The 24,869-nt window shown below is 32.4% G+C and overlaps 1 protein-coding gene across 3 annotated transcripts in view; it reads left to right on the forward strand.

Moving 5' to 3' along the window:
• Nucleotides 1–24,869, forward strand: part of LOC115876179 (synaptic vesicle glycoprotein 2B-like) — a 52,675-nt gene that overhangs the window by 24,339 nt on the left and 3,467 nt on the right. For 2 of the 3 annotated variants that reach the window (XM_030891873.1, XM_030891875.1), the window contains exons 2-6: nucleotides 5,449–5,505; nucleotides 18,658–18,819; nucleotides 22,248–22,410; nucleotides 22,779–22,900; nucleotides 23,426–23,664. In XM_030891873.1, the coding sequence (XP_030747733.1) occupies nucleotides 5,449–5,505; nucleotides 18,658–18,819; nucleotides 22,248–22,410; nucleotides 22,779–22,900; nucleotides 23,426–23,664 (743 nt within the window). Of the gene's footprint in view, nucleotides 1–5,032; nucleotides 5,339–5,448; nucleotides 5,506–18,657; nucleotides 18,820–22,247; nucleotides 22,411–22,778; nucleotides 22,901–23,425; nucleotides 23,665–24,869 lie in introns of those variants that run through there. The other variant, XM_030891874.1, reaches the window with a different exon arrangement.

Below are 24,869 nucleotides of genomic sequence, written 5' to 3' on the forward strand. Positions count from 1 at the left end.
GGTGGTTATAATAGGAAAGATCTGTTTAGTAATAGCTTTTTGAAAGAAATGCGTTCTTCATAAAAGTTTTTGCTTGTTTTAAAATGATTAATCCCGTTTATACTTTTCCAAATTTCCGTACAGTTTTAGAGAAATTTAAAAAAAAAACATGAAAATATACTTTGAAATCAAAACAAGTTTCTACGGCTATGGTAATATATATATATGTAATTTCATTTTCATTCTTTGATAGATAGTTATTATTAATTTTGATTATGTCATATTTTTTGCTGTTATTGAAGTTTTTTTTTAATTATTATCACCCTTTCCGTATCATTGAACTAAATAAATTTTGTGAATAAAAAAACTTATCATCCAGAAAATTTTTATTTATAAAACTTCATATAAAAATGCTTAATACCCATTTTTAATTATACAGGGTATTTCAAAAAACATGTGTCATCTCTCGTGGGAAGATTTCTCACGTAAAAATGAGATTTATTTTTCATAGTATATATTATAAAATTATAATAAATTGAAATATTATTAATACTTTAACACCTTGTAGCTACGAAACAAAGCAGAATCGGACCCTATGTTGATATGAAAAATAAATCTTATTTTTACGTGAGGAATCTCCCCACGAGAGATGGCACATATTTTTTGAAACACCCTGTATAAATAAAAATTTTCTCTGCTTATTTTACGTTTTTATATTAATTGTTCTAGAAAGAGAAGTGAAAGATCCTATGACTGACAATGAAATGACAGGTAACTAAATTTTAAATTTGGCCAACCTGATTTTTTTGCATTTGATAGAGATTTCTATACGTATACGTATGGTAAAAATAATTAATTGTGCACTTTTGTTATGTACTTCTACATTTTTAACGTTTAGCTAACTGTCCAATTGAATAGTCTTTTCACTTTTTGCACTTTTTTGTTTTTTGAAAAATGGTTTTGGAAGAGTAGGCCACCCAAAACCAAACACATTTAGAACATTATCTTCACTACATGCATTACAAACTATTTGTATAGGCCATATAAATGATCCTAATAATATTTTATCTTTAATTTAGTATAAGCAGCCAACATGGAAATTTTAAATATACTAGTTGAAGCAGGAAAAAAATACTTTTTATTTTTTGTTTAATTAAATGAAAAATCAAAACAAAAAATCCGGCGACGACAGTTTTTAGAAGAGCCAATTAGCTATCTTTTAGTAAAAAAAGTAACTTTCTAGAGCAAGTCGTGACTTCAGTAGAGACGACACAGATAAACATTAGCATTTTATATATGTAGATTTTAGGTATAATATTTTATTCCTAAGACATCTATTATTTTAATTCAAGAGTAGACTGTATTTTTGTCATTTTTTTGGATGTTGCTTGTAGCGGCTATTATACCTTCATTTATTGGACAGAGTGTAGGTATGTAACCGGTACAAAAATCATAAATTATAATTTTGCAAAAATATCTCTGGATAGTTTTGAAAAAGTCAGCAATAATTAACTTTAGTAAAAGAAATTGGTTATTGGCTTTAAATATTAGAGAAAATAAGGCAATAATTTACATAAACAGTTCATATAAATTTTAACACTTGCTCAGTTATTTTTATGCTTTTACAAATAACAAAATCGATCGCCACTCTTTGTTTACATTAATCGAGGTCTGTGTTATAATTAATTGAAGCTTTTCTTTGGGTGTTTATAATTTTATGTAAAAAACACTTTACTTTTCTTAATAAATAGCTAACTTTATTTGTTTACTCTTTTACAAATAATATTACTATTAAAACAAAATCAGCAATTTATTGAGTTTATATCTTACTTTCTATCTATTGGTTACCATAGTGTACCATTTTTTTCCAAAAATATTCAATATAAAACCCTCATTAAAATGTTTAAGACATATACAGGGTGGCGCCTCTCATACGCTGCGGAAGCTCCAAGGAGAACGGTAGTTTGTATCGAAATAAAATTTTGGCAGCATATGTAGGTTAACTGAAACCATTTTATAAAAATACACAGAATTATACAGGGTGTCCCCAAAAAAAGTTACACTTCAAAGTTGTGTTTTTTCTAATGGGAAATTTTGTGAAAATAAAGACTAAATTTTAAATTTCGATAACAGCTACCTAAATTTTAGTTGACCTTGTATAGCCTGATATTTAATTACAGTAACCATTGTATGTTAAACCAAATTAAAATTTGACTCGAAAAGTTATACAGGGTGAGACAAAATTAATATGGAACATTACTCACTTTTAAACGCAAGTTATTCCTTTATTTTAAATGGAACACCCAATATATTGAATTTATATATCTTTTTTTGTTTTAACTGACACAAAATGATAACTAGTTGTTAAAGTTGGATTAATTAGACAGCTATGTTGAAGTAACGTCAGACACATCAGAGCCACCTAGATTTTATCAAATAATAAAGATCTACTGTCACTAAATCATAAAAATATCTAGGAAAATCTTGGTTTGAGGAGTAGGGAACCTTAATAGTATTTTAAAGAGACATGAATTCTCCATTGAATATCGAAATAATATACTGGGTGTTCCATTTAAAATAAACGAGTAACATGCTTTTAAAGGTGACCAATGTTCAATATTAATTTTGTCTCACCCTGTATAACTTTTTGGATCAAGTTTTAATTTGATTTAAAGTACAATAGTTACTTTAACTACATATTAGACTATACCGGGTAAATTCCAATTTAGGTAGCTTTTATTGTAATTTAAAAATTGATCTTTATTTTTAGAAAATGTTAAATATGTCAAAAACCTTACATTTTAGTCATACACTTCTCTTATAAAACTCACCTTTATTTTTCTCCCAAAATCCGAAAATCATTTAATATATAGGGTGTTCTATTACAAAAAACACACCTTTGATGTGTAACTTTTTTTGGGGACACCCTGTAGAACTCTATGTTTTTAAAAAGTTCTCTGAATTAACCTACATATGCTCACAAAATTTCATTTTAATACAAACTGTCGTTCTCACTGGAGTCTCCGCGGCGTCTGAGAGACGCCACCCTGTACAGGGTGGGTCAAATTCGATGCTTTTAAATGGAAACACCATTTTCTATAGGAGATAGACAAAAACTAATATCGGTGTCTGGAGCTCAATTTTTGTCAAAAATATGATGGTGAAAACCGCATATCGATATCTGTTACCGTTTCGGAGTTACGGGGTGTTTTTCAAAAATATGCATTTTTAACAAATCGCTGTAACTTTTTTGCTATGGAAAATTTTGTATTTTTATGAAGACATTTCCAATAGAGTATATAACAATTCGGCAGCTTTAAATAAGTAGGCTTTGAACGGCACCGGCTGTAATGCAAAAAATTCTAGCTGTGAGCATCAATTAAAACGAAAATAATATTTGCTATGAGAGATGCAGAATTGTATAACAATTTAAAATATATTTAACCAACACATTTAAAAAAAAACTAACTAAACTAAACTATATCTAATAACAATCAAAATAAATAGCAAACCAAGACATGAGATTTTGCTACAGGTGTTCGACATATCGACCGTCTTCTGTTATGGACAGACGGGGCAGTTTTGGAATATTTCTCGCGGAATTCATTAACTCAGTAGGGGTGAAAGATACCCTCTCATAACTGCTAAGTATTTCTAATTCTTGTCTAGATTATACGGAAGAATCTTCTTAAGGTGCCGTGCAGATTCCTGCGTAGGCCGTTCATCTTTTTCTTCCTCATCAGATTGTTCTGTTAACTACAGCGACTTGGAGTGCTTGGTCCTGGTGCTTGGTGCAAGTCCTGTATGCCTGTCCAATGACGAATATTTCTCAGCCAGGATAGCTTCCTTCGGCCTATTCCCCTTTTGCCCCCTTCTATTTTACCCTGGAGAATCAGACGCTGAGAGTGATAGCGTTCTCCACGTAGTATGTGTCCCAAATAGGCTATTTTCCTCTTCTTGATGATTTCGAAGAGTTCACGTTGCTCCAGACTCAGCTCCAGACACAGCTCCTCTAAGAATGTCTTCATTCCTCTACACTGTCGACCCAGGGCACTCTTAGCATTCGTCGTAGGGCCCACATACGGAAGAATAAGGAACCTTTATTCTTCCGCAAATATATCCATAATATTAGATCCATGGGCACTAAGTCAGGCGGCCTCGACGGCCAACGGCTGGGATCTTGGTTGGCTATTCAATTATTCTTGAAATTGACTGCAAAAATTTGCTGATAACTTCAGCGTTCAGAGGCGGTGCGTCGTCTTGCTGGAAAAATATGTTTTCGAGTTCCATTAAGGGCATATCATCAATGAGGGGTCCAAAGCCTACTAGTTAAAAGTGGCGAACTTTTAATGGATTATAACAAAATATCAAGTGTGCTATATTTTTGGAAAGGTAATTTTAAATTCTTTTCAGCTAATTACTAAAATATACAGGGTCTCCCATATAAAAAATCAAATTTTCTGTTGATAATTCTTAAATTATTAATTTTAAAAAAATTATACTTAAACCATTAAATTCTACGTAAAAAGGTGCTTTGGAAATGTTTGCATAAAAATACAAAATTTTCCATAGCAAAAAGTTACAGCGATTTGTTAAAAATGCACATTTTTGAAAAACACCCCGTAACTCCGAAACGGTAACAGATATTGATGTGCGGTTTTCACCATCGTGTTTTTGATGAAAATTGAGCTCCAGACACCGATATTAGTTTTCGTCTATCTCCTATAGAAAAGGGTGTTTCCATTTAAAAGCGTCGAATTTGACCCACCCTGTACATATATTCATAAGAAGATATTTTCTTAGAATAGGTCCAAGAATCACTCCGCCCTCTGTATTAAATACTAAAATATAAAAAATAATCGCATACCCCAAGGCCTACTATGACACCATTTTTTTTTCTCTCAACCATGTGACATAAACTTTCAATGTTAATCTCGCTGCGTATATTACCTGTACGATTTATAAACTACCAAGTCCGCATTTTTTCTCGCTGTTACCCACTCAATATATCTTGGAGATTTATGACAATGCCTGCCCTTATACTATGTTATAGATCCCGCAATCATGTTGTTGATAAATAAAACGATCACCTTCCCGCGCGTCAAGTGACCTGGTGGTACCTTACCATTCTTACCAAGTACTACCATACCAAGGTGACGGAACGTATCGTATCTAGACCGGTGCTCCACCAAAATAATATCCAAAAGAATCAGTCTGGTATTGTTGTTTATCGTGCTGGGTACTTTACACCAGGGGTACTATCATCTTAGTAATATTCGCGAATTCGCGACTACTACGGTATCTTTATACGTTTTTTAAGGTGATCTGGACTGATTGGAGTTAACCTGAATCATTATGGGTTAGTATACAGAGAATACATATTTTTTTGTTTTTTTTGTGTTTGTTTTATTTTAATGTTTTTTTTGTAAGTGTTTTAAGGTTATAATAAAGGGTTTCTTTGTGTTTCAGGGTTGGATTTTATTGAAGGACAAGGAGAAGATTTTGAGAGAGCATTAGAAAGTACAGGTAAGAGCATTATTGTAATAGATTTATTTTTTTATCGTTATTTATTAATTTATTTTTCTTTCACTAATTTTGCTTTATTTTTTAATTGTTTTTTTCTTGAATTAAATGCTTTTCACCTACAAGTTTAGAGTAATAATTGTTCTATGTAACAGTAATTCTGTCATTTCAAATATAAAAATAATATACGTACAGAGTGTCCCATTTTCGTGTGTTTTATGTTTTATTGTGCTACTTTTTTATGACACTAAAGATACTACATTTGATAAAGATGCCCCTTTGGTTTCTGAAATACAGGGCGAATTTTAAAATTTTGCATTTTTTGACTCCCCTCGTATCTCGGTTTTTCTACAACTTATCGAAAAGGCGAAAACTAAAGATTCGTAGAGTTTTTCACGTAGAATCCAGGGGCGTAACAATTTGTTTTTCTGGGAGCTGTTATTTTCGAAATATGACTTAACTTAGATGTTTTTTTATAGGGGACACCCTGTACATTAATTTTTTATTTGGTTTGTCTTTATTTGTTTTTGATTGCAGTATCGTTATTGGTTAGTATTTTTATTATTATGAGCATTCTAAAAATTTACTACACTCTAAATTTATTTTCATAAATATGGTAAAAAAAATAAATTATTTAACTTTCAAACATAAATCAACCTAGTTTAAAAGAGTATTATTATTTTATTTTATTTTATTTATCCAGATAATTTTGCTTTCTGTCGTGGTATCTCAATGAACTGCACTGAACATGAACTTGTGCAGCTTTTTGCTAACACTCTGTTCAGAGTTATTGATATTTTTGAGGCACTTGTGCAATAATTCTATATACAGAATCTAGCGTGGAATAGTCAATAATTTGACGTCGAATAAATTGTTTGATTGCTTTGATTATTTATCTACCGAATTATCGATAAAAATGGCGTCCTGTTGGTTTGGAAATGAACACATTCCCGATATAATTTTACATATAAAATGATAACGATGTTCATTTTATAGCCATCGCTGACGTCGTTTTTTAGTTGATCATACCAACAGGTATGGTAGGCTATTAAGATCGGCAAAAAAAGTTGTTTTAATTTCACTGTCTGTCTGTCTGTCTGTCCGTCTGTCTGTAACACAAGATAACTCAAAAAAACCGCTAAACCGATTTTAACCAAATTTGGCACAAAAATACTGTGGCACCCGAGAATCTGGCCATTAGTTTTTGGTGGGGGTGGGGGGTTGGTAAGGGGGTATGGGAGGGGGTTAAAAATTTAAAAAATCGTAACTCCAAAATTATAGTAGCTAGCGGAACGCGGTTTTCAATTTAAAGATTAGGAATATTTCGTCACACAATTTACATTTACCTGCTACATACCTAAACCACAACAATTAAGGCCCTCTTCAACAGCCTCTGGTAAATTTACAAGAACCCACAGGTAACCACGGAAAAAATACAGGTGAAAATCTTTGGTAACCTTCTTGGCCATCCGACTGTCGCAGTCCCGTATTAGTATAACTACTTACGTGCCTCCCAGCGCCATTTTTTTTTTCGATTATGCTGTATTTTAAAGCGGCCCGGTCTCCTATTTTTAAAAGTTAAATAATGGATTTTTTACCTTATTTAAGAAATAACATAACAAGACAAATAAAAAAATACAGGGTATTCCAGTTAAAAGAACCTAAGTTTGGGCGATATTTCGAGAATGACACCTCCCATCGAAAATCTAGTTTAAATCTTTGTATCTCTACTCACAAACGAGAAACCTCATAAAACACACAAAAATGGGACATCCTGTACACTCGATTTGATCAATGGCATTTTTGTAAAAACCAAGTTTCAGTTTCTTAGTGTAGACAGTTTTTGAAAAATGTTGATTATGTCCAAGCAATCAAATTTCGTTTTATAAGTCCTACGTTAACTCAATAAAATTTGGTGAGAGTCTTTTGCTCAGAACCCAGAACCAAAGATATATACAGGGTAAGTCTTAAATAAGTGCAAATATTTTTAGGGGTAGTATTTTTCGACCCAAGAAATACGATAATGAGGTTTTTTCGCGAATTTTTTTTTTTGAAAATTTGGAAGGTAAAAGACATAATTTCTTGATAATCTGGCAACATAGAGAGTAGATTAAATTTACAGAAAACAAAACCCAGAAAAGATCCAGTGGTTCTCAAAATTTAAGCAAAAAAAACATTTGTTTTCCGAATTTTTAAAGTAAAATAACTCTGTTATTTTGGACTTATTTGAAAAACAGTAAAGAGAAAATATGTTTCTTCTATGGAGATCTACCAGCCCTGAACATTTTTGCACTTATTTAAGACTCACCCTGTATTTATATTCTCTCAATTCGTTTCTTAAATTTTACAATTTCTTATTTCATCCTTTTTTTTAATTTATACCCAAATCAGAATTCTATTTATTTTAACGTCGATGAACATAAATAAATTGTTATTTCTTTAAGTCTGGTACTCTATATTTATAATTCCATTATTTTTTTGTGACTGTGTAACCAAATAGAAGAAGGCGTTTGGCTGATCAGCCTTCGTGTTGCTTTTTGAATTTGGCGCCTAAAATAGACTTCTCATAATTTATAACTAAAGAATTTTCTCTCAAAAATAGACCCACCGAATTTTCCAGGGCTTGACCTAGTTCAGGTTGCGTTTAATTATTTTTTTCTATTAATATGAGGAGAAGGAAAAACAGAGGTAAACACGTGCTGGTCAATAAAATTAATTAATAATGAGACCTTTAATTTTTATAGGTCTTAGCTTAATTAATGTGCTATAATTTGCTTAACATTTATACGATTGTAGCAGGAAATACGTTTTTTGTGCTTTATAGATTTAGCTAAATATTAATTAAGCAATACACAATTCCTACTGTCGAAAAAAAACGGGTGTCAAAGTTGGCTTGGAAATTAATATCGTTGTATTATAAAGAAATTATTTTTTTTAGTAAAAACTGAGAAAATTTTCCAAAAAATATTCAAAATTCTTTTTTCGCGAAAAATACCTCATTGGCATGTTTCTGGGGTTGAACTATACTATAGTACAATTCTTTTAAAAATACCTCAATATGGCCGACCTAGTTACGAAAACTGGTAATTTTTTTTTTTTAATGAAAAATAAGATGGCGTTAGCGAATTCAGAAATTGATTTTACTCTTTGGTTAACATTAACATTTTTCAGGATTGTCAAGTTGACGTTAAAGTTAAGTTATTAGGTGGTCGTCATAAATCATAAATAAAAACAGATTATTGAAAATATTTAATAAGTATTAAGGTATTTTACCGCAGATCCGAAGAGATTTTACTTAAAGGTATTTTATAAACTTTCTCAGTGAGAATATTAACTCCCCTGTTTCTTATATTTTAGTTAAAGAGACGCAAGAACTATAGGAAGTGAATTTTTGTTTTCATGTTTTGACGATATCTGAGAGTTCCTAGAATTATCAAGATTATTGAATAATTATGTTGTTTAATAAGTGGAATTAATAGAAGACTTGGAAATAGGATGATGCGTTTCATGTTATAGTTGATCACCCCATTTCTCTTAATTTGTTTTTATTTCAGTACAGTTAATCACAAATTGAATTGAGGTGTGCAAAAACAGCTATATATCTTCAAACATTCTATTTAAATAGTTCTTTTATATACTGTTAAACTGTATCAACTACAAAGTCTTTAGCAAAAAGTTATAAGGTAATAAATTTCGTAGATATAATTTATGAAAATTTATATGTATATAAAGATTAGAACACAATCCTCTGAGGGAAAGAGAAATACTCAAAAACTCATTAAATCCACTTTATTAAAAATAACAACATACAAAAACAGTCATCCATGCAAACTGTAATAATCAGAACATTATCCACATTATGCCTTTATTAAATTTGTGGTCACACTCCTGTCAGAAAAGCCAGAAATATTTGTTTAAATATTAACTTATTTTAAATTGCCAGAAACACATCAGAATATGTCACAACCACAACTATAGGTTTGGAATCAGTACTAAATTTTATACCTAGTAAGTGATACGTCAACTAACAAGTATAGGACAAAAAATAATTATTAATATAGAGTGTACTATACGATGTCCTGCTTATTTATGAAATGACTTTCCTTTCAAATGTGAGGAATACCAGTAAAATAAAACATAATTTTTGGTTTGGTTTGGTGTTTGATATTCTAACTACATCTATTACAAACCTTAAGTGCTTTTAGTGAGTAACTGTATTTTTTATTATTCTTTGTGTATCCTGTAAAGTAAAAAAATATATATTTCAAGAAATATAAAAACAATGCAATAGATATCAAACAGATTCATAAAAACTACTTACAATTATTGTACATATTATATATTTCAAGTGTTATTTGATCTTTGGTCCCATTACCAACATTACCTTATTTAGATCTTCTCTACTAACTCAACTTTTAAACCTGTTTTAAACCTTCTTTATATTTTAAAACTGATTTACAACAATATGTAATGCCCGCGCTGTTTCCTGAAATATAAGTTTTAATCTATTTATATTTATTATCATATACATATTACAAACCTGAAAATTACTGATACGAGGAAACTTCTCAAAATAATTAGAGACCTTTTTACAAACATCTGGACTAATTTATTTTCACGAATTTGTGGACGAGTCAATGCTTTCTAATACGTTTTTAAGTGTTTTACACATTTTGAATATTTTCCAGCCCATTCCTCAGTTCTTGATCGGTGAAAATATTATTTATAACTATATAATTAGTACTGCAGGCTGCAGGTTAAATAAAAGAACAAAATCAAGTAGAATTTGTAAATAAAAACTCAAAAATAATGAAAATATTTAGAAAAATGAACCGTCAACGTCAGACGTCAGTCAGCTAAGTGTCAGAGTTCAGTTAGATTTACCACAGATTATCAATTTGAACGATTTGAACTACAGTCGATTCCAGTCTAGAGATTTTCGTTTTTTAAGCCTCCCATACTGAAGTCCGCCATATTGGGAAGTTTTAAATGAATACAAGTCATACAAGTATACCAGTTAAAATACTTATTTCTGGAACACCCTGTATAATATTGTAGCTATTAAAATCTTAATAGTTTTTTGTGGTTATGTATAATTGTTTTGTTATCGTTGTAAAAAGTGCTGTGCGGTATTTTCTCTATGGAAGAAATTTTCCGTGAAAAATTAAGGTATACTAGGCAAGAATGTAAAAGTGCTTGTTTTTCATTTTTGCAATATAATAAAGTCATAGCAAAAGTTAAGCGTACAAGAGAAAAATATATTAAGGAACCTAGTGACTATGAATTTATTAAACGCTTTTATATTCTTGAAGTAGCGGGTTTGAAAAAACGAATAACTCCCGTTGAAGAAAATTGTACTGAGTAGACATGAGGTCTACTGAGAGAGTAGCCATCGGGTATTGAAATGATAAATGTGTTTTATACAGAGCGATCTGCTAGGAAATACATACGTGCTCTATACTAAAGTGTGATGTCCAAAAACAATTAAAATAATAGTTAATATGTGTTATTGTGTTTGTCCAGTTTTAACAAATTTTAACTCTGTAGGAATCTACGTTCAAGAGGCTTGAAAAAGACATATACTGTCGAAACGCCGCGTCGTCATAAAATAAAATAATGAACAAAATCTAGAAACATCTTTGCAACCCCAACGACCTAAAGCCAAGAGTAAAAACAAAAAATATTTATCTAAATTAGAACTTAAGTATCTTAGGTAAGGAGGATTCAATATAATTTATCAGATTTAAAATAAATACTGTTCTAAGGGTAGTTTACTCTTGACTCGAAAAATATAAAACCCCATTAAAACGTCTATGAGGTATCGCATTTCTTACTCTGTGCAAAAAATACAGCCTCCTGCCAAAAATGAAAAAGATCGCTCAACAAACAACCAAGATATTGGCTTCTATCCATCTTAAGTGGGACACCCTGTATACAATACGATGCTTGAGTTAATCCTCATTTAGCATCTTGTGCCCCCGTACTATTAATTATTGTAACACGAGGGAAAACTAAATGACCAACAACGCCTCGGGCATCGGCTATTTTAATAATAAAAACAAAAATTATTGTAACTAATTTTAAGAAATTTATAATTGATTAACAACTTTTTTATCTGGTAAATAATTAAGTGTGAAGTAAAACTGATGAAGTTAGAGAAACATTAAGCTCTAGGCTGTTTATTAAGTAATCGTACCTCGTACCGGCACGAGCCATGTTTGTTAAGGTTAATGTTACTAACTATTAAATTAAATATAAACAAGGATTCAAGCACGTGACTCTTGATGGCATAGCCAAAATCGAAGTCTGAATAATTTTGCAGAAAGTAAATAAGGATATACCTGTAATAATGTGGTTATGGAGGATATAAATAATGTTTCTTTTTGTCACTAATGATTTTATTGATAATGTATTTTACTTAAAGGACCCTTACTTACTTATTTACTTACTGCCATTACTCGCGGAGTATTTGACACGCATCGGAACATAGTTACGCAAGACGTTTTCTTTCTTGAGCTTTTCTGTGACTGAAAAGCCCGATACGTGATGTTATCTCTCTTCCGCACTCTGGACATTCAAAAATCTCATTACTTAGCTGTCTCTTTACTTTTTGGTTACTGAGTTTACAATTCTTCTCCATTGCGTTTTATTGTGCGCTGCTTCCTTCAAGTTTTTGTGGAAAGTATGCTTTTGAGTTGTCTGCCAGGTTTCCTCTTACCGTCTACAAGCTCACCGTAAAGAAGAGATTTCGGTAGGCGGTTTTCTTGCATCCTACATTCGTGACCAGCCCATCTTATGCAGGATTTAGTAATCAGGACTTCAGCGCTCTTGCAGCTAGCTTTTTCCAGGACCGATACGTTTGAAACAAATGATGGTACCATTTGATTCTTTACAGTTGGTTAAGGCGTCTCTGATGCAACTGTACGGCACCCAGGTGTTGCTTCCATATAACATAGTGTGGATTATTATTGCTCGGTACACTGCAAGTTTTGTTTTTGTGCCTAAATCATGATTGTAGAAAACCCCGTCTTTTAATTTCCAGAATGCTCTAAAGGCGCTGCTAATTCTGTGCTGAATTTCAGAGTCGATATTGGCCTTTTCCGAAATCAAACTGCCAAGGTAATTGAATTCCGCTATATATTCCAATAGTTCTTCTCCGATTTTTATAGCATTTTTGTGATTTTCCTGGGAAGTGCACATGATTTTATTTTTATCGATGTTTGTATGCCCAGGTATATGTGTTCGGCATATAGGTATTCTATACAGGGTGTTTCAAAACAAGTGCGAAAAACTTCAGGGGGTGATTCCTTGTTCAAAATAAAGGGTAGTTTGCTTCATAAACGTTGGGTCAAAAGTCAACCATTAGGGAGATATCGCGGTACAAAGATGGCGGAAAAATTGTTTTTATTTTTTATCTTGAAAACGAAAAGAGATAGACTAATAAAATTTTATGGAAGCATTACTGTTATGAAAAGACACTTTCTGATAATTTTTTCACTTTTTTAAAAAGAGTGGAAGGGGTTGAAATAAACTACCCCTATCATTCTTGTTAACGAAATTTAAAGAAAAATCTTATCAAACACATGCAAAAAAATTAATTTGGATAGTTTAGTTTGTTTAGAAACTTTTTTATCTCTTGTATTTTTTTCATAAAACTCACCGATTTGAAATTAAAAAATAAAATGTAAAGCATTACATGCCTGGACAAAAAACATTTTCTGATAAAGAATCTAGGGGGCTGCTGTAATTTTTTTAGGAAAACATCTAGTCGGCCGCTGTTACTTTTTAGGATGTTCCTAATATTATTTTATTTGACATTACTCTACTGCAATACGTTATTATCTAGATGATTATTATTATCGTTATTATCACTAGATTCTTAATCTAAAATGTTTTTGTCCTGACATGTAATGCTTTTACATTTTATTTTTTAATTTCAAAACGGTGAGTTTTATCAAAGAAACACAAGAGATAAAAAAGTTTCTAAACAAACTAAACTATCCAAATTAAAGCATTTGCATGTGTTTGATAAGATTTTTCTTTAAATTTTGTTAACAAGAATGATAGGGGTAGTTTATTTCAACCCCTTCCACTCATTTTAAAAAGTGAAAAAATTACCAGAAAGTGTGTTTGTAATGCTTCCATAAAATTTCAATAGTCTTTTTAAAATTTCAATCTCTTTTCGTTTTCAAGATAAAAAATAAAAACATTATTTTTCCGCCATCTTTGTACCGCGATATCTCCCTAATGCTTGACTTTTGACCCAACGTTTATAAAGCAAACTACCCTTTATTTTGAACAAGGAATCACCCCCTAAAGTTTTTCGCATTTGTTTTGAAACACCCTGTATAGGTGTATATAGGTGTTCTTACGACGAATGCTCAGAATTCCCTGGACTGCCCGGCGAACCAATGAATCCATAATCCAAGAACTGAACATCACAGAACGCCTCTCAACTTCTATACAGTCACGTGTACTTAAATATTTCGGTCACGTTATGAGGAGGGATACTGAACCTATGGAAAAACTCATTATACAGGGCAAGGTTCCGGGAAGAAGACCAAGAGGCCGCTCGCCCTCCCGATGGATAGACCAGCTATCAAAGATCACTCACAATGCCTACGCTTGTACATGAAGCACAAGACAGGGAATTATGGGGACAAACCTCACACATCACCTGACCACTATAAAGACAGAGAGAGAGAGATATGTGTTCTTGTAATTCCTGTAACGTTTTTGCAACTAGAGCGCAGTCATCAGCGTATTGAAGTTCTGTGGTGAATTTTTTATTTGTTTTTGCCTTTAGTCTTTTTATGTTGAACAGACCGCCATCATAGCTGTATCTAACACCCATTCCTGTTTCATGCAGTTTGCTGTCCACTATAATAGAGAGCGTTACCATTAATACCCAAGCAGCATTTGGACGTCGGGACAACGTTGTGTCACGCGACCAAACGTCGGGGCGCAACGTCGGCACAACCTCGTGCCAACCCTAGTCTGCACTAGTTTGGAGAATAATTTTTGGGTCGAAACGACGTTGGATACCGACGTTGGCTAGAAGCCTAATTTAGTAAAAAATGCAACGTTGTTTAAAATCCTAATTCACAGAAATACAAAACTAATATGGCGTCTAAGTCGCGTTTTATATTAAATTGGGATAATTATAGTAAAAATATTATTTTTACGATTTAGTTAGAGACATATGTCAGATGGCAGTGAAGGAAAACAAAAGAAAAGTATTTAAGTGTGGAGGATGTTTGAAGATCATAATTAGTGAAACGCTTTAACCGACTCTGTAACTCGATACCCAAGGCAAAAAAGTTAAACGCCAACAACTTTATTGATAAATGTATTGTTTCTACTTTGAAAAATACTAATGGGCCTTAAAATTAAAGAAGTTTTAAAAATTTTCTTGAATTTTTTTTTAGTAAAATGAAAATAATTTATTCGCAGTCGAAAAAATTGTTTCCGCGTGTTTTTTAGGGTCAAATATTTCAAGTTAATGGATTCAAAAAGCAGGAATTGCTATTTTAGGAACGAAATATTTTCTTATTTAACAACATGGCGGTTTTCACTTTGTTGTTTTGGAGATTAAGATGGAGTAGTTCGAGTAGTCGCATACTGGACTAATAAAGTCGCAGTTCGGCCTTAACAGGTAGTATACTAGTCGCAAGATTGCCTAATTTAGTCATCCTAGAATCTAGCTTGTGCCGCCCTCTATAATCTAAATAAACGAGGGAGTGGATAAACTATCGGTAATATATGTCGATATATATTTAAATTTAGTTTTTTATGTACCTTTCTTATGTCCCATTTTAATTAAGTTTTTTTTATAAAAACAAAAACAGCACTGAACTGTCTGACTGAACAGAACAATGAAGTGAAAATTTAAGATTTAAGGTTATGGTTCAATACAGTTGCATAAAGGTAGTGACTCGACGTCCTACCAACGTAAGAATAAGGAAATCTAAACAACGTTGGAATTAGTAAAACAGACGACGTTTGCATAACGTTGGAATAGGTCCTGAAACTGACGTCGGAAAACTTTATATTGTCCAACGTTGTAACTACGTTGTCCGAATCACCTAAAGATCACTTAAGCAAAAGGTTAGAAGACAACGTTTATTCGACGTCGCAGAAGCTTCCTACTTTGCTGTAGTACTAGTCCAACGTCGGCACAACGTTATAAAAACGTTTAAATTTATTTTAATACCCAAGGTAGGGAGCTAACTATTTTTTGTAACTAATCCAACGTTGTGTTTGGTAAACATGTGGTCGCAAGTCGTGAAAATGCTACTTGGGTATGTTGAAAAGGAGAGGCGCTAAGACACATCCCTGCCTAACTCTTGTATTTGTCAGGAAGGGATCGCTCAGTGATTCATGATGCGGCACTCTAGACTTGATGTTGTTATGGAGGCTTTTACATACTGTAAAACAGGGAATTAAGAATTTTGAATCCCAGTTCTTTGATGTCAAAAGAACCGGGAATTCCCGGTACTTTCGGTATTGCCGGCATTTCCTGGTTCTGAACACTAGTGTGGAGGGTTGACTTAAAGAAAAACTTATTATTGTAGTCCCCCTGGATAAATAATAAAAAAATACCATAGTAATAGTATTGCGGAAGATTCAAACCATGTTGAAATGATTGTTAAGTTTGCAAATTTTCATATAAGAGTCGGTATAGTACAAGTATAGTGAAAAATGGCTTGCAATTATTGAAACTGACAACTTGAACCATAAAACACTATTTTTATGACGGTTCATAAAATATACCCTTCAATATTTTTCATTCTTCTTTTATGTCAATGTCGCCAAACACGAGCCTGGTTATCGGATGCATATTCATTTTGTTTTTTTTGTGGGTCAAGTGCCAAACACAATCATTTTTAATGGGCTACACAATTGATTTTAATATCGATTCATTGTCAATCTACATACATACCAGACACGTACATATTATACATACAAATCCATTTATGCAATCGGTATAATTGATTTTAGTCGTTTGCACGTCCTTTGCGGCGTTGCCGAAGCGACGTTCCCGTCGTAAAACTGCCGAAATAATCCCCAGGTGTCGAGTCAAGGGCCACAACGAAGGTTGCCGACCTTGGATGATATATAGGTCAAGTTTGAGAGGTATTTATATGAAAAAACGTGATCGGTAGGTCGTTCGCTGGAAGAAATAGTACCTTGTCTTATTACCGGTACGACTTTTTTACGTTTTGGTACGTTTGCGTCCGCTTGCGCTCGAAGATTTTATCGATTGTAATCGCGAATGAAGGTGACAGTAGTGATTAACGGGCGGGAATATTGATAAATAATAATAATGCATTATTGTCGAGTTAAGGTTTGTTTTTGTTTTTTTATGTCATTGATACTGGTTATTTTATGGGTTTATTGGTACCTCGACACGCAAAATGTGTAGTAATTGAAAGTAATTTTTATATGCGTCCAGCGTGTATGTATTGTGCGAATTAGAGTTTTTAAAATTATGCATTAAAATTAATTTAAAGAATCTGTGATTTGTAAATAGAGTTGGCTCACCAAAAATTAAATAATATGATTAACTCTCTGACGATATTCAAATTTGATTTTCATAATAATGTGAGACTAATCAAAAGGAAATGAGAATTGGATTTAATCTGGAGGTTTTCTCATTTAATTTTTGAAGACTACAACTTACGATTTTAAATAGCACCCACGGTATATTTTTACTTTATTCGATAGAAAATGACACTCTGAATAGAATGACCTATCATATGTGTGATAGTGAGATATACCAAACATACCAAATTTCATTTTTTTATCTGAAAAAATAAAAAAGTTATAGGGATGAACCATTTTTGAGACGCACCCAGTATAATTCCTAATAGTTTCAATCCAACGATCAACTAGGACTATGAAAGAACTATAAAACTGTCAGTAATATTACAGTAGTACGAAAAATAATATCCTCAACTGATTCGTGCAATTTTCTGAGCCGCTCTGGTACATAATATTTCTGTTTTCAATTTGCAAGCTCATTTAATGCATCGTATTTCAAATTTACACAAGCAGTAAAATTAATCTTCCGTTATATATACATTAAATCTAATTTTAAATCAGAGTTTTCTCGCTAATGAGAATTATTGATTTACCTTGATAGAAACATACTAAAAACCTACATAAAATATATGTAACAATGTAATAAACATCAAAAAAATGTTTGTAAATAAGTTAATAATTACCTATTATCGCACACTAGGAACTATTATCTCTTTATCTTTCACAACTTCAAAAGGAATTCGTAAAAGCTATTGAAAATGAACAATTTGCTTCATTTTAAGGAGTTTTTCTTAAGTTTTAATTTTTCTTAAAATTAAATCTGTTTTTCTGAAAGTAAACATAAAATAGGGAAAACTTATTCACCGTTCTTACAATTTACATAGGATTTTCTATGTTCAGAGCGATGATGCAACACAAAGTAATAAGATAAGCAAACATCTAAGTAAGAATGCAGATTTCTATACTAATGATCGTAAGTCGGCAAGCTGGTTATAAATAGGCTGTACCCTGCATATACGATATAAATATAATAAGCAATTTTTGTTATAGAAAAATAGAAATATTCGGTTTTGGTTTATATTATTATTTCCTTGGTATAAGTGGAATAATATATATTATATATAACTTTTATTGCCATTTCTCAAAATGACATTTTTTATTAGACTTATTCTACTACTATGCATCACTTCTTCAACACAAAATTCGTTCTCTTTCATTCAGTAAGTCATCGATTTGTTGACACACGTAGAAAACGGATTGTGTGAAATAGATTAACGGCCTTAACGACTTTATTGATTCGGTAACACCAGAATTCGATCAAATTTTATTGCCTGATAATACCGTACGACCGAAAAAAACGGCGTCAAAGATGGCCGGGAATGACAATCGATAATAATTTTGGCGAGGTCGATCAAGCCCTAGAAGTCATTTGCTTGGTCCGTTGTCTTTTTTATTTTTTAATGGCGCTTACCGTCAGCTGGTCTCAAAGAGGGTTGTAATTTTTTTTATATTGAGTAAAGACGATTTTTAATCGCTGCAACTGTCTTTGACACCGTTTTTTTTATCATATGATACTATAATGATAATTTAGTTTCCTTTTGTTTGTTTCAGGATTTGGAAAATTCCATTTTTCTTTACTGGCAGTATGTGGACTGATCTACCTCAACACTGCGGTGGGGATCACCATCATATCATTTGTTTTACCATCCGCGACATGCGACTTTCAAATGTCATCCTCAGACAAGGGATGGCTCACGGCAGCTCCGATGTTTGGTAAGTTAAGAGAACTGTCAATAGAATACTTTGTTCAATTTTTGTTTTTTACATAGTAATAGTAAAAATGATCTTTTTATAAGACGAGAAAACAGAAGATACTGTAAATAGTAAAATTGCTATACTGTGCTATTATTTCGCTGTTTGAAAAGCTTACAAACAAAAATTTCTTATTTTTTAGTTATTTTTCTGTCTTAACTCATAATTGTTTATAAAATTTTCGAATACAATCACCCGTGATTAATATACTATATGAATAGAATAAAATTTACTAAACTAGAAATTATTAAATCATTATACTCATAAAATACTAAAAACAGTCCAGAAGAATATAAATAAAAAAAAGTAGAACACATGCAAAACTAATATCGGAAAAAAATAGAAATTTAGAATATCAATACGATAAAACACGAAATTGGACTCAATTGCTTATTGATCTCTCCTGTACCACAGCGGTATCCAAGACAATGAAAAAGTCCATGAGCTAGCTAGGCAAGGATCATCGGCATGCCATCTTGGTCCAGAGCCATTACTGGGAATACCCAAATGTATGGCCCGTAGTGCACTGAAACTCTGGATCAGGGAAAAGCTGTGGCTGTCAAGAGTGGCTGTCAAGAGTGGCTGTCAAGAGTTACCTGAACAAGCTCAACCTGTATCAAGGAAGTCTTTGCTGCAGACTCTGCGATAAAGATTCTGAAACAGCGGAGCACATAATATGCCATTGCGAGGCTTTGGATTGCGAGCGACACTTTTTATTTGAGAACGCTAGTCTAGAACCGGATGTACCATGCTCCTATCCTCCTATCCTATCAATGACCTGCATACGTTGGTGCAGGGTACTGGGATAGGAGAATGGATGCAGATATAGAAAGGAGACAAACACAGTAGGCCTCACAGGTCGCAGTGTTTCCGGCAGAGGATGGCTCTTTGTTATTGGAAAAAAGACCCAAATGAGAACATGACATAATAAGATTTTTAGACGCGCACTCGTTGAAGCTCATTCTCTAATGTAAATCCACACTTACTTGTGAATTAAAATGACTTGGATAACCAAGGGATAACTGTCAATGTCATGTATCCTCACGTTGGACCAACTATAGTTCCAACAATAATCCTTAAATCACAAATAAATAAATAAATGCCTTTATTGTCAAAACATTTTACAATTTGTAGACAAAGGTAACGTAAACAAACAAAAGAAAATACAAAACAAGTATACAAATTACATTGTCAGTATTATTGTTTAAAATAAACATTTATAAATGTTTACAATGTCAAAGAATAAAAAAATAAAAATAGGATTCAAAAATATTTAGTAAGTTTATAGTAAATATTATAGTAATAGCAAATATTAGACCATTTACGGCGTTTCAATGCTTTGCGAAATGAAGAAAATGATGTTATGGATTTGATTTCAAATGGCAGTTGATTGTGCATTTTTTTGGAGTTGTATAATATTGAACTTTTAACTAACTCTGAGCGTGGGGTATGTAGATAAAGATCTTGCTCCGCATTCCTAAGTGGATAAGTGTGAGATGATCTTTCTTGAGAAGCTGATACATGCTTACGTATTAGGCAAACGGATTCGAATATAAATAAGGAAGGAAGAGTTAATATTTTTAATTTTTTAAAAAAGTCCTGGCAATGAGTTCTGCAGTTTAGTCCCAGTGAATATCGAACAGCTCTCTTCTGGAACTTAAAAATGCGGTCAAATTGAGTCGCACAACACGTACCCCAGAATGGAAGGGCATACCTGAGGTGCAACTCAAAAAGTGCATAATAAACAGTTCTAGCCACTGACAAGTTAAGCTCCTTAGAAACAGATCTTAATGCTAAACAGGCAGAGCTTATTTTTTTTCGAGAAAGCGTCGATATGCATGTCCCATTTTAGAGAATTGTCTACAACAAGCCCTAAGAATTTTTTCAGATTTTACGATGTCAATGGTGGTGTTGTTAAGTACAAAAGGCTGCAGCGGGTTTTTATACGAAAAAGCTTTAGTTTTAGAAATGTTGAGTCTCAGGAGGTTCGAATCGCACCAAGATTTAGTGGTGATTAAGTTATTTGATATAATCCTATGAAGTGCTGACGTTGACGTTCTTGTTGCCCCAAGTGAAGCTAGTATCGTCCGCAAAAAGACATATTTTACCACTGATGTTTATGTTAGCAATGTCGTTAATAAAAAGAACAAACAAAATAAGACTTAGTACTGAGCCTTGAGGTATCATATTCTATTGGCTTGCTAGAAGACAACGTGGTATCCACGCTCACAAGTTGATTTCTGTTGCTCAGATACGACTTAAACCATTTGAGAGATGTTCCCCTGAACCCATAGTGCTGCAGTTTATAAGTATAGATAATGGAAATTAGTTATAAGTTTTATTTGAAAAAATCACTGTTGTAATGAAAAATTTAATATTTTTACTCGATGTCTTTCCTTGAAAACATCTGATACCCCAGTTAATAATCTAAATTGGACAGTGATACATTTCTGGTTGTATTGCTATCTGCTTGAAACGGTTTCGTCCTTTTAATTAGACCAAGTGATAAAACAAGCCGATTGCTTTGACAAATTACTTAAATTAGCTGAATAACTGATTACTATACCATTTAGGACGACAAAAATACTTCTGGATTTGATGAAATCCGCCTTAGTAATTATAAAATTACTATTTACAGACTATAGTTATACCGATTGCGTCGCAAAAGTGGCTCACCTCTATAATTTTTTTATTTTTCAGATAAAAACGAAATTTGGTATGTTAGTATATGACATAAATTAGATTGACTGTCATATGTCAACTTTTGACATTCTTGCTTAAAAAATCGTATTTTAAATTTCAATCTAGAGTGCCATTGCTGTGTTGAAAACACTATTTTTTAATTAAGGAGCTTTGGAAAAATAGATTTGATTAGATGATAGAATTGATGATTTGATATAATATTTTAGTGTCTTGCCCTGGCCGGTTAAAAGATGCCCAAATCGTATTTTTGATCATATCTCAATTTTTTTTCAAATGGAACGAGGGTGGCTCATTAGCATATTTGCAAAAAGCATTTTTTTACGAATAATTTGATACCACACACTTGGTATTTTCAGTCAAAATGCCATTAAGAACCCCATGTTACAATTTCAAATAAATCATATGCGAAATGTCAAAAATTGACACGTGATACGTCATTTTATGCAGAGTATTATTTTCTATCGAATAAAGTCAAAAAATAACGAGGGTGCCATTTAAAAATCAAAATTTGTAGTCATTTCCGGTGAAACAGGAAGTGACCGAAAACAATTGAATACGTCAATTAATCCTAATTTATGTCATATACCCATGAGTCACTTTTGAGACGCAACTATAGACGTTATTTTAAAATCTTAGATTTTTTTGTTAAAAATAAATAAGAAATTATGGATAATTTTATGTTTCAGGCATGTTAATTGGTTCGTATTTTTGGGGATGCCTGGCTGACACGAAAGGTAGGAAAACCGTCCTAATCGCTGCCTTAATTATGGATGGAATCTGTGGACTACTATCCAGTATTTCCCAAGTCTTTTGGCTGTTCATGTTCCTCAGGTTCTTAAATGGCTTTGCGTAAGTATAACATACGATAATTTATTTATAATTGACAAACAACAATAGTTTAGTTGAGTAGTAATTGAAATTAACAAATTATGTTGATCAATTACTTGTGACTGATTTATTTGACAAAAACAGTGTAAAAACTGCCCAGAAAGGTCTTAATTTTAAGATTTTAATATACAGGGTAGTCCGAATTGACATGAAAACCACACAGACATTCATCTTTCAATAATGAACATCATACGAGTTTGATCAAATATTTGAAAAAAAGATCAAGTTTTCAATTAAATTTGACAATGATTATGAATTTTATTTGGTCTTAAATTGCGATTAAACTTAAAATGATACACCGTTTAAATTCTTGATTAATGTATTTTTAGTATTACTGGAGCCATGGGTATCTGTTTTCCATACCTTGGAGAATTTCAACCAGGAAGATATAGAGAGACCATTCTATGTTGGATGGAGTTATTTTGGACTCTTGGTGTGATCGTATTGCCAGGTAAATTAACGAGGAAAGAGAGGAGAGAGAGAGAGAGACAGAGTGAGCATTATTTTGATGTAAAAATTACGAAAAAATGTTGTCTTCTTCAAAAGCGAATAGCTCCAACAAAAATAAAGCTACTGAGATGAACCAAAAAACAAACTATCCAGAAAGGATGTATCTAGATAATAAAATGATCTTTAAGTTCCTTGCTGTCTTAACATATTTTACAGGGTGTTTCAAACTTTCACTAAAATATCAACATTTTGTTTTTCCTCGTATAATTGACAGAGGGGAATTTTCATTTTTAATTTAGAAAGAGATACTAAAATTTCAAATAATTTAGCTATAAATTGCCTAAAAATCATTAAAATCGGCCCACTAGAACAAAATAAATGTATTAAACTTCAAAATACATCAAAATTTCTTTTTTTTGAGTAAGAGTCGATTTTAGGCACTCGCCAAGACGGTAGGCTCCGTCCAGTTTAGCCTTAACAGAAAAAGACTTAGGCCTTAACTTAAAATACTTCTTTTTAATTTTAGGTATTGCCTGGATTATTATTCCTATGGAGTTCGAATACATTACGCCTAGCTTTAAGTTTGCCAGTTGGAACCTGTTCGTAGCCACTTGCGCCGTGCCCAGTATTTTGATAGGGATGTGGCTGTTCTTCTTTCCAGAAAGCCCAAAGTTCCTGCTGGAGTGCGGTGAGCCCGATGCCGCTTTGGAAGTGCTGAGGGACATGTACTCCAGTAACTATAGTGATGACGGAGCTAACTTTCCAGTGAGTATTTCGCAATATTTGTAGATAAATGTTTGATTAAAAAGATCAAGGAAGGAGCATATCGACATATTTAGGTGGGGCGCAGATTGTAAATTGTATGGGAGGGTTAAAGTTAATCACTGCGACCTTATAGATCCACGGTGTTCTATTTTTTGAGTTATAACTCATCATACAGGGTTGCCTCATGACTCATCATAAATGTTGCCTACCCTTCAAACAAATATTTTTCTAGATATTTTAATTTTTATGATTTCGCGTCAGTATATTTGAATAAATCTAAGTGGCTGTGATATACCTGTAGTTAATTTACCAAAAATTAGAGGACGTAGAGTAAAATACTCAACGGCAATAAAAAGATACACGTTTAAAACATATTTTAATTATTACAGAATTAAAACTAGATATAAACGTATAATTATGTGACAAAAATTACCTAGACGAAATCCAAGCTCAAAATGGTTTCTTTCCTGTTCACTGCATAAAATGATTCTCTTTTCAAAAGATCTTTTCATTTTAAAAGGCATATGTAGAGTTCTACTTGGAAATGCATATACAGTCATTTCCCTCATTTTGTCGACAATTTTATCGGTCGAGTTTTGTAAACACTGTCTTTTATATCCCCATAAAAGAAGCCCAGTCTAGATATAATCAGGAGCATTTAAGTATTGTATTAATTGGTGAATGCACACTTCATTCCCCAACTAATAGAATCATATTAATTCTCTCTGATGTCTCTACTTTCCGCAAATTTCTGAGATTTTTTTTGTTTTAACTGACACAAAATGATAACAAGTTATTAAAGTTGGACTAATTTGACAGCTATGCTGAAGTAAAGTCAGACATATCACAGTCACCTAGCTTTTACCAAATAATAAAGATCTACTGACACTAAATCATTAAAATGAAGAAGGAAATCTTGGAAAGACTTTGTTTGTGGGGTAGGCAATCAATAGTATTTTGAATAGACATGAATTCCTTATTGATATGACTTGGCTGAATGCCGGGTGTGAGATACTGACATATTGTGGGATTTAGTCATATTATACTTCTCTAATAAAACTCATCTTTATTTTTCTTCCAAAATCCGAAAATCCATGAATATATAGGGTGTTCCCTTACAAAAAACATAACTTTGACATGTAACTTTTTTTGGGGATATTCAGTAGAACTCTCTATATTTTTAAAAAGTGCTCTGAATTAACTTA

Source organism: Sitophilus oryzae, unplaced genomic scaffold (assembly GCF_002938485.1).
Source record: "Sitophilus oryzae breed Bouriz unplaced genomic scaffold, Soryzae_2.0 scaffold_1420_pilon_pilon, whole genome shotgun sequence".
Lineage (NCBI taxonomy): Eukaryota > Metazoa > Arthropoda > Insecta > Coleoptera > Curculionidae > Sitophilus > Sitophilus oryzae.